Source organism: Anser anser (assembly GCF_964211835.1).
Source record: "Anser anser genome assembly, chromosome: 1".
NCBI lineage: Eukaryota > Metazoa > Chordata > Aves > Anseriformes > Anatidae > Anser > Anser anser.
In genome coordinates this window covers 418,610-433,934 of record NC_139720.1, presented here as the reverse complement: position 1 = coordinate 433,934, position 15,325 = coordinate 418,610, and the positions used below count along the sequence as shown (strand labels likewise).

General features: G+C 50.6%; 1 protein-coding gene across 11 annotated transcripts in view; it reads right to left on the bottom strand.

The window, feature by feature from the left end:
• The window catches only part of SHANK3 (SH3 and multiple ankyrin repeat domains 3), a 389,687-nt gene that overhangs the window by 191,699 nt on the left and 182,663 nt on the right, over positions 1-15,325 (bottom strand). For all 11 annotated transcript variants that reach the window (XM_083835493.1, XM_083835500.1, XM_083835499.1 and 8 more), the window contains one exon: positions 9,928-10,121. In XM_083835493.1, the coding sequence (XP_083691619.1) occupies positions 9,928-10,121 (194 nt within the window). The remainder of the gene's footprint in view (positions 1-9,927; positions 10,122-15,325) is intronic.

The window sequence follows — 15,325 nt, the reverse complement described above, 5'->3', positions numbered from 1 at the left end:
GACAGATGTGGGAAGTAGAGGAGCATGTGGTAGATGAGATGAGACATTTGTATTTGTCCTGCACTTCCCGAGTCAACAAGCAGAAAATGTCACCGCGTTAAGAACTGTACCTTGCTAGAAGAAACTGAGGAGGGAATAACCTTGGCTATTATTCTGACAAGTACCTTGGTTCAGCAGCCACTCAGGAAGGCTCTTTAAATTCTTAATACTTTCAAAGACACTATTCAGCATTGCACAGTTAAGAGACAAATTTCTCTTTGCTGTAGAGTTCGGATGTAGGCAAAGCATAGGAAATCGAGAAGGACCTTCAGAAGGCATTCAGGAGTATAACTCCACACCCCCCAAACACACCTCCCGAAAAACACTGACAGTGTTTAATTAAGAGGATTACTTTTACATTTTTCCCCAGGCATTTGCACTTGTAAGTACTACAATGCTAGAAGAGCAACCAGTGGATGAAGAACAAAAATTGCATCGTAAGTTTGGTTAAAAATTTTGTAAAAAAAAGTGTGTGCCTTCAAGAGAAAAATTTCTTTTAAGGAAGAAGTCTATCCAAAAGCAAGATGCAAAAAGGAAGCAGAGACCTAAAGCCATTACAAATAACCTGCTGGAAATACTATTAATAAAATTAAATGACACTTTCTGTGCTAGTCAAGCTCGAGCACATACGTTTTGTCTGTCCTCTGAGAAGAGCACACTTGGGTCCGGCTACTGAACTGATGCACACAAGCCAAGTACAACCATCCCAATAAAGTCTGCGGTGAACCTCTGTTTCTCACCCCATGCTGCTGGGCTCACGACACAGCCAACCATAACAGGTACCCAAGAAAAGAGTGGGAAACAGAAGATTTCCATTATGGAAGTAAGAGCTTTGATGGCATCTTGTTCTTTGACTTGTCAACAAGGCTTCCTCTCCTACAGTGACAAGCTGGTACGAATTCTCAACATATCATTGCAGATGCCAAGCACAAATGTTATCATTTTGAAGGCAATATGCAATAATCCAATCTCACACTGGGTACCTATATGACTTTCAAATAGCATTTCAAAGCACTAAGAATTTCATCTTGGAGCATTTCAAAAAGACACTGAGGCAATGTTACTCATTGCTATATATGCAAACAGAGATGTTGACATAGGAAATGATAACCATTCTCTTTAATAAGAGGAGAAATTCCCTTAAAAACACGCAGAAAAAGAATGAAAAATTCAGAACATCACAGGAAAGAGTTTTCTTGACCTACAGGTTTTCAAATACCTTTTAAAGCTTCAGTGCGAATACTCACAGGCAGCAGACCTGAATCCTGTGTGGGAAACAGGCACAACAGGACACTGCATACCCACGTGATTCCCATTAATAAAAACTCTATCTTATATGGTTATGTTTTCACCACCTAATTATCTCACCAGCATGGTGTTACATGTATAATGAGCATCTTTGTAGAAAGCTGGAACTGAAAATAGCTGATGTCTGAAGAAAGTTCCCCTAAGTTTTGAAGACTAATATTCCCTGGCAGAGGAATTAATGCTGAAGAAAAAAAGTACCAAAAAGTTTTAGAGATGTTTTTATAATAAATGAGCAGAATCTCTGCAACCTTTTCCTTGGATGTAAAGAAGAGATGGAGACAAATGGACCACAACAGTTCAGGCCAATTTTGTCCTACCCATAGCAGAGAACAGAGATCCTGATTCTGTTCTGCCTGACACAATCTCTAAATCCTCCCTTTGTTTTCTGATTGTGATTTTTCATTCCATTTTTCAATCCTTCCTCTTCAGAAGGATTATTTGGACTCAGCTGGACATTTTCAGTTTCATAGCACCAACAACCCAGAAGCCATGCTGTTGACCTGCAACACTAATCTCAGTGGAAAAATCCTGCCCTAAACTCAAAGAAATTTAGCACAGCAGAAGGCAGGACTTATGACAGACAGCAATCCCGAGAGGTTGTATAATTCTCATACCAGGCTACAGCAACCAGCCGCATCTTGGCTTCTTCCCATCTCTTTCAAAATGACCTTCCCAGTAGAAAAAATAAGAAGGAACAGAAAGAATTTCCTGACCCTGGTTCAAAGGAAAAGATTCTCCAGTAAACTGAATTCCTTCCTGGTCCTGAAGAAACTATAGAAACACTCAGTATTAAACTCATTCACAGAAAAAAATGCTGGAAAGGGAAATGCAGGATCAAGGGGTTTTTGATAAGTTTTGTTTCTAGTGATGATAAAAAGAACAAACAAAAAACTCAGCTTAAGAATGCTCGCAAGACAGTATCTTCTCCACCCAATATGCAACCACCGGAGTTTGCTCCAAACAACCATCCTAAGAGCTCCAGCAGCGTCACAGGTGTTGATGTCCGATACCGTCTTCAAATGCAACTCTGAGACTAAGCCCTGATGCCAGATGCAGCCCACCTGTATTTGTACATGTACGTGACCTGCTTCATTCAGGAATCGTGCTGGGGTTGCTGCTTGCAGCATCAGCTCTGCGCCCTCCTGGAGCACTCCCTGCCCTGCGTGCCGGGGCACTGGTGCAGTGCACAGAAATACCTCCTCTGCCAAGCAAGCATGTGTATTCTTTCAGATTACACTGCAGAAGCCCAAGTGTGCCAAACAATTAAACTTTGAGTGAGAAAATTTTAGGCCAGACCAATTTTTCTAGCCATAGTTTAGGATTACTAAAAATAGAGTTTATAATGCCAACTGGTGGCAGCTTTAATAATCGTAGAGGGATTACTTGTTCTGCATGTCCCCAGGGAATCTCCATTTCGTCTTTGCACTTAAGTAAATTTTGACACTTCTTTCTATTGCATTGTCCTCAATAGACACCCCCCCCCAATCTTTTTCTTAATTCTTGATCGATATTAGACCATAAACAGCATTTCAGAAATTTTTATAAGAATCCAATAAGCTACCTTCCCCTCCTCCCACTGTCTTAACGTGCCTCACTGCTTTGTGGGATCTGTGGCACTTGCTCAGAGCCCAAATGTGCAAACCTGCCACCAGTGCTGGGGGCTGCCCAGGTGGATGCAAGTATCCCACAGCCTGCTGATCACCTGCAGCTGTCGGGAAAGCAGGATCCTCAGAGCTAAAACCCCCACACTCCTACCCCAGCTTTTTGTTCTTCTTTCCTTCTAGGTTATGCTGCAGTAGTGGGCATAATTCAAAGCCACCACAGGCCCGCAGCCAGCTCCGAACAGCAGAGGCTGCCGACTAAAAAGTGCTTTCCCCCCTGGAGCCTAGGGCTGCCCAAGTACCGACTATCCGGGCGGGACGTTTCAGGCAGCAGGGCCCAGGCCAATGCTGTTCTACCAAAAGCTTCTTCAGGAGCACAACAGCTAACCCAGCACAACCACGCAGGTGGAGCTACACAATGTTGTAAGAGCAAGCACTGAAGAGCTCGATGCTGTGACTTCCCAACGCAGCCCAGCTCGTCATCCCTCCCTTCAATAAATGGGAGGGTGAAGTTACAGGATAATCTTGGAACAAGTGGAACAGTTACAACTTGGGTCGCAGTGTATGCAACGCCTCCAAAGAAACACCAGCGATGAAGTACAGTCATCTTCGTGTCTTACGTTTAAGAAGTGAATAAACATGCAGAAGGAGAGGAAAGCGGTGTATGGTTCATAGCTTAAGCTAAAAATATACGTTTAGTATTTCTAAACTTTGGAAGGTTGTTTTTCCTTGAAAAAGCAAAACAGTGTATATAAATTCCATGTTCTCTTTATCTTAAATCACTTAACCCAAAGCGATGCAAGATTCATCAGGATGCCACCCAAGACTGTAATCACAAAGATCTATTTATTCGTAACAGAAACCAAACTCATTTAAGAGAAGACCTAAAGGGTTGATCAGAGGCATAAACAAAACATAACTGCGGGAACAGATTTAAAGAATGAGGCACATTAATGGCAAAACAATGTTTACTTAAGCAGGTACAAAACAAATATATAAGATGGTAAGTGGAATTTCAAAGAGACAGAACTTCCACGTAACATCTGGACAAGAAAACACAAACTGAGGAGTAACATTTATAAACCAATAAAATCAGATACTTTCCTACATCGGACATAACACCCTGTCGTACGACAACTGGCACGAAGAGCACAGCAGGGATGAGAAAGAGGTCAGGTATTTATATAGAAAACGAGAGCAGATGGAGTTACACCAGGCAGGATGAGACTGAGCGTGCTGACCCTGTGGCCGCAGCGGGGAAGCCCCCCTCCCACAGGCCCACCAGCAGCCCCCTGCCCAGCACGACGCCAGCCCTCGTGCTGCTGGGCCAGCGGACAGACAGACCGCCCCACGGCTGTGCCAGGCTCGATGACATGACAGCTGGCTGCTCTGCCCACCCGCCGGTCCCACAGTTCAAGAAGACTGGCCTCGAGACCTCCGCATGCAGGACAAATTTCTTCAACAAGGTTTGAGTGGTTTGAAATATAGTTTGAAACAAACAGAAGAGAAGAGAAACAACAGCTGCCTATGCCCAATTGCCTTAGGAGAACAATCTCAAAACAGGGACCATATATTCTCCTGCTTCAGGGCACGAGCCAGGTAACAAACATGGGCTTACCATGACTTTTTCAGGAGACCCTCATGTTAACTGATTACAGACAAATTAACACACAGCGACAAGACCTTGCTCAGGCCTAGGAGAGAAATTACACAAGCCTATGGTAGGAAAACACTACTACTGTGTCCCACTGGCCTGAAAGGCAACAAGATTATACCTGGTCACCACAGGTTTGGCCATGCAGTTCTACATATACACAACAAAATCCCCATTTCTTCAAAAAAACGAGTTTCTATAGATCCCTAAGACATTTTGGTTTTATTCAGTTCATTTCTTTTGACTTTCATAAGCAATCCTTATTCTCTTTTTTCTTCCATGACTCATTTTTCAAAGTTTCTAGCAAGACAAAATAATTTAACTTGGTCTCAAGAAGCTCTCATTATTCCTAAAAAATCTTTTAATTTCCAAATACTGACCACTAGACAACCAGTACAGAAGCAGTGCCCAAGCTCCCACAGCACATGACCTTGGCCTCCCAATTAGAATGTCCTGTACAGGGCTGCAAAACAAGGCCTCGCCAAGTCACGCCAGAGCATGTTCAAGGCTGCCGTGCTCATTGCAGAGGGCCTCTGGTAAAGCCAAGGCAAAGGAGATGCACAGGAACATGATGTGGGATGGGGACTGCTTTGCGCCACTGTCTGCCATCGCTCCCCTCCAGCACACAGAGGGAAGGTGACCACTGTTGTCCAAAGGCCTGGTGGGATCCACACTGGTGCCAAAGAAATTGGACTCGATGATCCTTATGGGTCCCTTCCAACTCGGGATATTCTATAATTCTAAGTACTTCCAAGGAACTTAGGGCTGCCAAGAACCCAAACAGCACTCATCCATTCCCACAGTCCTGTTCTCATCAAACTCATGATGTTGGGGTCAAAGAGTTCTCAGTGCATTTCAGTCCTCAGGACTGCAAGGAGTTCCTCAGATGGAAAGCGAGAATGGTTTGCGTCCGAGGACTACAAGGGAACTGCGAGCACCAAGCACTGTGGCCTCAGGGGGCAACAGGCCCTCAAGGACACCTGGCCTGGCCTGCTACCGCGGGGAGCGCTCTGCCCACCAGCACCTGAGGACAGAGCGGCTCAGGCCGAGGAGACCGGAGAGACGAGGAGCACAAGGAAACGGCCTGTGGCAGGAGGTGGGACACAGCTCTCCAGCACCACTGAAGGCCCTGCACACAACCCTTGATCAGAGCCACAGCCACGCTGGGATTCCTACTTGGCTGATCACTAAAACAAGGCTAGCAGGTAGCACCCGTAGCTAAGTTCTTTCATTTGTTAAGAAATGAAAAGTCAGTCTCCTTTTTCTAAACAAGGACGTGGTCGCAGCACCTTTGATGTCTCACAGCCAGATCACACAGTCCGCTGTGTCTAAGACACACATGAGACAAATGAGACAAAGTATGGAGTGCAGAAGGTTCTAGAGCAGCCTCCCAAACAGACCAGCAGAAGGGAAGCTTCAGTAGATTTACAGGTGGAGCACAACCAGTTTACACGTGAAGCACAACCAGTTTACAGGCAGTTGTATGGCAAAGCCACACAGAGCCAGGGACCCGAGTCACTGACCACAAGACTCGAGCTCCATCTCTGTTCTTCCAACACTGGGAACGAGAATAACGCAGAAGGCAGCTGTTTGTCACCCTGCCGCTCTAAATCACCACGGTCACAGATAGTTTGGGGGGAAACTGTAAAACTTTGGCTTAATTTTCCAAGTTATTAATGATTCGGTCTCTAACTACCTGCATCTGAATGCCAGAACAACTGCCTTCCTGCGGGACGGCACAGATCCCATAGCCCTGAGTGAACTGTACATGAGCAGTCTCTCCCAACCATTTCTGCGTGGATAAAGAAACGCCAGAGGAAACTAGCTGCCTGATCATCAAACAAAGCCCACAAAGCCTTCCTCTAATAAAAACACCTTCATTGTGCAAAAACAACTTTATTCACAACTGAAATAATCCTCTCTATCTAAGCAACCTCCAGCACAACTAAGAACTACTATGATAAAGATTCAACACAAGCATAACCCACGGCCAACAGAAATTCAGACTGCCATTTATTTCACACAGGGTTAGCTTAGATACTGCAGTAGAGAATGTCAATAAGGAACCACACTACATAGGAAAACTTACTGTTGGATACATATGGTAACAGTTGCTCGAGCCTAATCACAAAGTGTAAAGAAATGAGACTCCCAAACCAGCATATTCATAATGTTCCTGATTTTCCCCTAGTTCCCAGGTTGGTGACTGAATCCCCTCGTTGCACCCTGCCCACAAGCCACTTCTGCCTGTGACCTTGTGATTTCAAGGCTGGTGACTACTGGTTCTCCCTTTGCTTGGGGCTCTCACATCTCATTTCACTTCTCATTATCAGTAACAAGCAGATCAAGGACAGACTCTCCTCTACTTGCATTCTTTTGCTATCTTACAAATGAAGTATCTGTATTGATTATTGCCTTTTGTCATCCAATAGCTACTGGGATGGTTATTCTGTACAGTGAAGATATGTACCCTAACTTTCATCGTGCTCTTGAAACCAAACCAACTCCTGCTGAAAGCTCCCAAGGAAATCCACCACACAGCATGGGATCCAGTGCAACCATCAAATCTAGCACAAGACCCATGCTTAACATCAACACAAAGCAGAATTTCACAGGAGTCAATTTGCTTTTAACAAGGGACACAACTTCTGAACACAGCATTTGGTGAATGTTCGCGGATCCTCAGCCTTTTTTCCAGGACCAACAATCAGCATTTCCTTTGTAACACAGTCATGCTTCAAACAGAACCATACACAAAGCCTCCTGTGGCTCACGCAAGACAGAGGTACTCATGTTACTCCACGTCAAACTCTTCTCTTTTCTGCAATTCTCAAGATAAAGAGAAGTCAGACGTTTTGCCATTCTCCTCTCTGATACTAATTCCTTGCAGCCCTACCATATGAAACCACTGAATTTCATTGGATCAAACTGATGGCTATCAAACCCCCTCACTAACACTGGCTAAGAGACACTGGTCTTACCACGGCTTCCATGCCCATGACCTCCTGTCCCAAGGGGCCTCTGCCTGCCCAGCGCTGCCCTCCCTGCAGAGCTCCCACCCCACAGCAGAACCGTGCCATGGGAAAGTCCCTCGCTCAGACCTGCGCTTTCAGACACGTTCCTCCCTCACATCGTACTTTCACAGAGCTCCCCACACTCCACATCTCCCCAGACACAGCCCCCCTCTCATTAAGAACTGCCTCCAGCAGTTCTTTGATAACATTCCCCAAACCTGCTCCCACCCTTCCCCAAAAGCTCTTCTGCTCAAATGCACCACACTTTAACATTCCCTCCAGGGCGCCCCAGCATCCAGATTGCTGGGTGGCTCCGTTAGCCCCCACATGCTGGTGCATCCTTTTCAGGAGCCCAATCTGAGCTCGCCCAGGCTGACACAACAGCTGCCCTGCTCTTTATAGAATGGCTTAGGTTGGAAGAGACCTCAAAGCCCATCTAGTTCCAGACCACGTTGCCCAAAGCCCCTTCCAGCCTGGCCTTGAACACTGTCAGGGATGGGACATCCACAGCTTCTCTGGGCAACCCGTTCCAATGCCTCACCAGCCTCATAGTAAAGTATCTCTTCCTTATACCTAATCTAAATCTCTCCTCTTTTAGTTGAAAGCCATGACTCCTTGTCCTATCAATACACTCTCCAATAAAGAATCCCTCTCCAGCTTTCTTGTAGTGCGTTGCCATGAAAAGGGGACTATCTCAAACCACTCTCTCCCAACACCTCTCAGGGCTGCTGCCTGTTTGTGGACACGCTGACACCCTTGCTAGCTCACAGCCAAACTCCAGCACCACCTCAGGGACCTTCACTTGCCCCAGCTCCTTTATCCCACAGATCGGGTGCCAGAGCGTTCCTCCCACCAACTGAAGATCACCTCGTTTCTAACGGCACACACAAGCCCACCAAACATGACAAAGTACCAGTTGCAGCATTTCTGGTCCTGCTGCTGGTTTCCATTTATACCCATCACTCTACCTGCCTGCAAAGACAGGACACCCAGTCCAATGATGTCAATATTCCTATCCTCGTAAAAATAAATCAGCATCACAAAAGCAGTAAATAATTAAGCACTGCCCATCTACGCTGCCTTAAGATCTTTTACAAACGAGTCACTAAAGTGATCCTCAATTCTTATTAAGCCTTCTCAGCCACAAATTAGGAAAGCCAGCTGAGTGCCTCCAGCTCAGAGGATGCATTCCCCTTGTAGTCCTCTTTTCCTCGCCACAATGTGTCCCACAACTTGCCTTCTCTCTGGAGACCATATGAAAAAGACATGCAAACAATTACAGGTGAATACATGAATTAGGATTCTGGTGCAACTACTAAGGATTGGCATCAGGACCACCTACTTAATACAAATGTCTGAAGAGATTAGGAATTGTGTGAGGTTTTCAGCATCCTCAGCACAGGATGTACATGCAGTCTAACACGCTTCCGAACTAGTGATTCAGAACATGGAACAGCAAGCCCCGTATCCCAAGCTCAGATTCATGTTACGGCTAATGCAACTAGTCAGATTAGTGACTGCTCCAGTCCGTATTGTAAGCGGCATCAGCAAAAAAGTGGAGGCAGGAAGATGAAAAGAAAAGAAGATCCTTAAACTTTCTGTGAAAAACTGTGGAATTAGCCTGCTTGCAGAGGAAGTCTTTTCTTATTCCTGTCTGCTGGAAGCTGACTTTTGACCTACCGCGGGGGTTTACATGCCTTTCAAGAAGTCTTCTCAACATAATGGGCAATCCCATTATCCCTCTAAACCTCTAATCTCCCCAACAGTTCTGCATCGCCGTGGCTCCACGGTGCAGGTGGTTGGGAGTTCTGCTTAGAGAGCAATTCCTCGCCAGCTTCCTCCTCGCTGCTCCCGCTGCCCGTACCCCCAGCGGTGCGCAGTAACCGGTGGGCTGCGCGCCCCAGCCAGCGCCCTGCAGCCTGCCCCACGGCGGGACCCACTCCAGGGCCGCGTAGGGTGGACTCCCGAGGTGTAAAGCCAACGTCAGGCCGGGTTGGAAGGGGCTCCGCGATGCGCCAACCTCTCCGTGGTGCCCCAGCCAAGCACGGAGCCCCAGCGCCCCGTGCCGCAGGGCTGGCGCCGAGACCCGCGCCCACCGAAGGGGCAGACCCCAGGGCCCCGCGCCCGCTCGGAGCCCCCCACGGCCCCACCGACGCCCTGCCGGGAGTCCCGCACCCGGGGCTGCCCCGGGGCCCCAGGCCCTGCGGCCCCCACGGGGGTCCAGAGCCCGCGGGGCGCCCCCAGCTCCGCTGCCGCCGGCCCCGCCCCGTCCCGTCGCGGTCCCGGCCCCGCCCGGCCCCGCCGCACTCACCCTTGACGGCTTCGCCCCGGTTGAGCTGGATCTCGCCCTCGCCCTGCGGCGCGTAGCTCTTCACCACGATGAACTTGCGGCCGGGCACGGCGCTGTACAGCTTCCGCTTGGGCCCGCGCAGCGGGGCGGGCGCGGCGTGCGGCGCGGGCTCGGGGCCGGGCCCGGGCCCGGGGGGGCCCGCCGGGCCGCCGGGGCTGTAAACGAAGACGTAGGTTACGGTGCTGATGCCCGGCAGCTCGTGGCTCGGCCCGCCGCGGCCCGCGGGCTGCGCCATGGCGGGGACGGCGCGGCCGCGGGGCTCGGGGCTCGGCGCGGCCCCGGGGCCGGGGGGCTCAGCGCAGCCCCGGCCGCCGCGGCGCCGCCCGGGCGCGGGCACCGGCTGCGGCTGGGGGGCCGCCGCCCGCCGCCGGCTCCATGGCGCGGCGCCGCCCGCCCCGCGCGGCGCTCCGCTCCCTCCGGCGCCGCGCCGCCGCCGCGCGCACCATGGCCCGGGGCAGGTGCCGCCGCCGGCGGCTCCTCCCCCTGCGGGCGGGGACGGGGACGGCGCCGGCCCGGCCGCCTCCCGCCCCCCGCCCCCGGCCGCCGCCCCCGCCCCCGCCCCCGCCGCGCCGCGGCTCCGCCGACCCCGGCCGCCGCCGCCGCCTCTCCCTCCCTCCCTCCCTCCCTCCCTCCCTCCTCCGCCGCCGCCGCGCTCCGCGCCGCCCCCCGGCGGCCGCCGCCGCCGCGCTGCCCCGGGCCGGAGGGGGCGTGGGGGGGGGGGCAGCGGGGACGGGGGGCAGCTGCCGGGGGGAGCGCCCGGGGACGGCGCGGGGGGACCGCGGGGGGCAGTGCCGGGGGGCGGCCCCGCTCCCGGTCCGGCGGCGCGAGCGGGGGTCCGGGGGGTCGCAGCGCCCCCCGCACGGGGCGGCCCCCGGGCTGCCACCTGCCGACCTGAGCCGGGCCGGCGGCGGAGCTCGGGGCTGGCCCCCGCTGCGGACAGATCCCCCGCCACCGGCCGCCCGCGGCTGCCCCGCGCCCGCAGCCCCGTGCCCAACGCCCGCAGCCCCGTGCCCGCAGCCCGCGCTCCGTCTTTGCGGCCTGCGCCCCACGCGTGCAGCCCCGGTGTGCGCCTGCAGCCCCACGCCCCGCGTTTTACTCCGTGCTCCGTGTTTGCAGCTTCGTGCCGAATGCCTGCGGCCCCTGCCCGGCGCTTGCGGACCCTGCTCGTTAGCACCCATCCTCCCCAGCTCCCCACTTCTCCCAGGGCCACGGGGCCACCTTCAGCTGGGGCTGCCCCGGGCCGTCCGTGCTGCGCCCCTGGGCCTGCGGAGCGCAGCCCGGCTCCCCGCCGGGGCTGTGGGTGGGGAAGCGGCGCGGCCCCACCCGGGGTCTCCGCCTGCGGCCCTCCCGCGCGGTGCTGCGTGGAGACGGGGCGGGGAGCGGCCGCTGCAGTGGGAAAAGCTGTCCCACGGCTTTTGATGAGCGAGAGGGGCACGGCTTCCCCTCTTGCTCATCAGCACGCTGCCCGGGCCCTCTCATCAAACTTGCTGTCCGCGGGCACAAAGCTTCAGTAGAAGGCACCGTCACACCGGGGATGTGTGCTGGGTCACCTGCCGGCCTCAGCCCCGAAGCAGTGCTTCAGTACTGCGCTGCATTATAGTCCCTCAAGGGAAAAAATACTTTAATAAGAAATAAATAGCTACCCTTTCCTTATAATACTTCTAAATGTCACTCCAGTATCATGATTTAGTCAATGCAGAGATATTAAAGACCAGCTCAGATCTCTAAAAGGCTCCTTCATGTTTTTAGAAACAGTCACGAGAAGCATGCAGAAAATGTAGGTATTGCAGGCAGCTCCCAGAAATACTTGCTCAATGCAAAGAGGCTGTTGGATGCTGCAGCTCTGCACCACGCTGCATGCTCACACTGACCCAGGGGTGCCCAGCCCACAGCACAAGACGTTCACGTGGGGGGCTTTGCACGCAGGTGTGTGTGCGCAAGCGCCCAGGCTGCTGGTGCGGCCAGCGGGGCCCCGAGCACAGTGGGATTGCTGCAGCTGCGTATCCCTCCAGCTGCGCTGACTGCAGTGCTGCTCACGCAGACCCTCGCATTCATGAGTCAGTCTGCAAGCAGGATCCCAATCCTGCCGTGTCACTTCCCCAGACTGCTCCCTGCAGCCAGCCCACCTCTCAGCACAGCACCAGCGCTGTCATTCTTTGCAAATACCACCCCTGGACTAAGAGCCAGTCCTTGCACAAATGCCATGAAGATCAAAATGACAGCCCAAATTCTCCATGACTCCTCTTTAGCACTTGCATTGAGGAAGCATTAATTATGTGGCTTGCCATCCAGTTCATATCTGCCATATTGATTTTGTAGCACATTCATTTTTAAATCGTTAAGAAGTTATTAAGTCAAAATGTCTCAGAAGCCTACATGTATTATATTGAAAGTACATTTATAACAAGTTGTGTAATAATTTCAAAGAATACTACCATTTTTGTTTGGTCTGTTTTTTGGCAGGCTCAATTTCAATTAAGGAATATTAATTAGTTTAATCCTTTTTCATGTTAATGCTTACTTGATAGAGATCTGTGTCAGTCATGCAGCTGCTCCAGGTTCAGACTTTACTCTAGGAACATTTCTATATATATTCCCAACTGGAAAATGTGAGAAAAACCACACAGAATCGTTTTTATGTTTTCTATCAGTCCAGTGTGGAGAATCTCTTGGCATGTTTCCACATGAATTGACAATGTGTTTCTTCACCTACTTTATCACCCTATGCCATGAGGCACCTCGAGGCCTGAAGGAGCAGGTTTCTTCCTTTGCTTTGCCTAGCTAAGCTGTAGCTAATCGCTGCTGGATCCACAGCTTAATTCTGAACTGGAGCCAGGACACCTTGTATATTATGAATAAAACAAACACTACCACGACAGCGTTTATTAAGAAGCTAAGGAGCTTCTTAACGTCCCCAGTGTATAATGGTGATTTCACCGAGCGCAATGCCCACATCCTCCTCCTCTCCGAGACACAAAGGACATCGCAGGCAAAACGCCTGAGCGCCAGAGCAGGCTGCTCCCCACGGGGCTGCCAAGTGGGGGCAGCTCAAATTAAATGTAGTCACTGAAAGAGAGGCTGCCCTTTCTTTTTCCATACAGATATCCTGCCCTTGGTGATTACAGGGCTTTTCCCCATGTTGGCAGTTTATCTGAAATTTGTCCATATGAACCGCAAATCAGATTTCACAGCACTGACCAGAGAACAATGTTGGGTAAATAAGTTAGAGATGTAGGCATCTTACATCTGAAGCACACTGACAAGAGGCATGCTTCTGGTTCGAGTGAGCTTCAATAGCAGATGGAGGACTCCTCCTCCTACTGTCATACACTGTCCCTGTAACCAGCAACCTATTCTGGAAGCCAGTGAACTGAAACTGGATTTCCTCTGCATGCTTCACCAAGAGCCTCAAGGAGGCTGAGCACTCTGCACATGACGCTCCTCCTGGAACGCGTACACCTGTGTACACCTGCTCACTGAGAAGGTGCTCGGCTTTGATTCTCCTTCAAACAAAAGAGTGCTCAAGAAACACTGCTACAAGCCTACACATCAGCAAGAAAACCTGATGGCACACACCTTTGTATCAAATGTATGAGGCCTCACACTTGCTCTATCTGTTGAAAATAGATATTTGAGATGGATTTGATGTGTGACTCCATGTCTCACACTTCTTACAGATATTTTAGCCATAGAAGCGTTCAGACTCAATTGTGCCTGGATACAGTGATGAAGACCTAAGCATCCGACCGGGTGCCTCCATCAGAAGCCGGTGTTGGGTCCCAGTATGGAAGCGCTTCCTCATGAGAGAGAATAATCCCCTTAAAAAGACAGGCATTTCTGAGGGAGGACACGGGTTTCCCTTCCATAGGCTGGTGGCACATTCCAACCACCACCAGTGAATTAAATTAACAGACCATAATAACAGACCACTATTACTTCAAACACATCAAGCAGTCCCAAATACCATGGACAGCTGCTTCACTCTGCATGCACTCTCAAGGGGCCGATCATCAGAGAATCGCTTTTTTGTCAGGTGAGTTCTGGCTGAAGGATTCTCACTCTAGGTTTAAATGGCACTCCTTCTTTGGAGACTTTCTGCCCCCATCCTGGTGGCGCACATGAGGTGGGAGGTGAAAGCACGCCGGTTTTTGGAGAGCACAGCCAGTGGTTTACAGACGCTGCAACTTTTGCTGTCACAGCATGAGCTGTGCCGGCAGGACCGGGGGATGTGGCAGACCCAAGCCAAGGTGGCTATGCCAGAGCTGTGGGAATAACTTAAGGTTTGTCTTGCCACATTTCTGTATATCTCCGGGAGGCAGTGAAAATACTAAGGTGCCTTGCACATTATCATGAAAGTATCTATTACAGATCGTGAATTTCTTCCCTGTTGAGAGCGAATGTCAGATTTTCTTTTGTTGCTTTAGGATACAGAAAGGTTTTTTTGCATGGGGGAGCTTCCTAACTCTTTCAAAACATACTATAAATGAACCCTGCAGGAACAAAATGTATTTGGTAGCTTTGCAGTTAATCTGTTAGCCCTTCCTAGTAACTGTATGACTGTTTCTTGCTTGTTTGTTTGTTTAATGAGTTGCCTCTGGCATTGGAGTTCTTTTACTTTGAGCATGATAGAAAGGCTTTGTAAACTACTCCCATTGCTCTGAATCATAGAATTGTTTAGGTTGGAAAAGATCCTTAAGATCATGAAGTCCAACCATCCACCTAACACCACCAAGTCCACTGACAAACCATGTCCTTAAGTGCCACATTCACACATCTCCTAAGTACCTCCAGAAATGGCGACTCCACCACTTCCCTGGGCAGCCTGTTCCAACGCTTAACCACCCTTTCCATGAAGAAATTCTTCCCAGTATCCAATCTAAACCTCTCTGCTGCAACTTGAGACTGTTTCCTCCCATCCTATCACATATTACCTGAAAAAAGAGACTGATGAGCTGCAACCTTCCAGGTAGTTGTACAGAGCGATGAGGTTTCCCCTCTGCAACCTTTACTCTAGACTCAACAGCCCCAGTTCCATCAGCCACTCCTCATGTGTCTTCTTTTCCAGTTCCTTCGTCAGCCTCATTGCTCTTCCTTGAGCATGTTCCAGCAACTGAGTAACTTTCTTGCAGTGAGGGGCCCAAAACTGAACACAGAACTTGAGATACTTGCCTGTTCTGCGCACAGAGGGACAATCGCTTCCCTCCCCAGTCCTGCTGGCAACACCGTCTTTGATACAGGCCAGGATGGCACTGGCCTTACTGGCCGCCTGGGCACACGGCTGGCTCCTCTTCAGCCAGCTGTCGACCAGCACCCCAGGTTCCTTTTCTGCCAGGTAGCTTTCAAGCCACTCTTCCTCAAG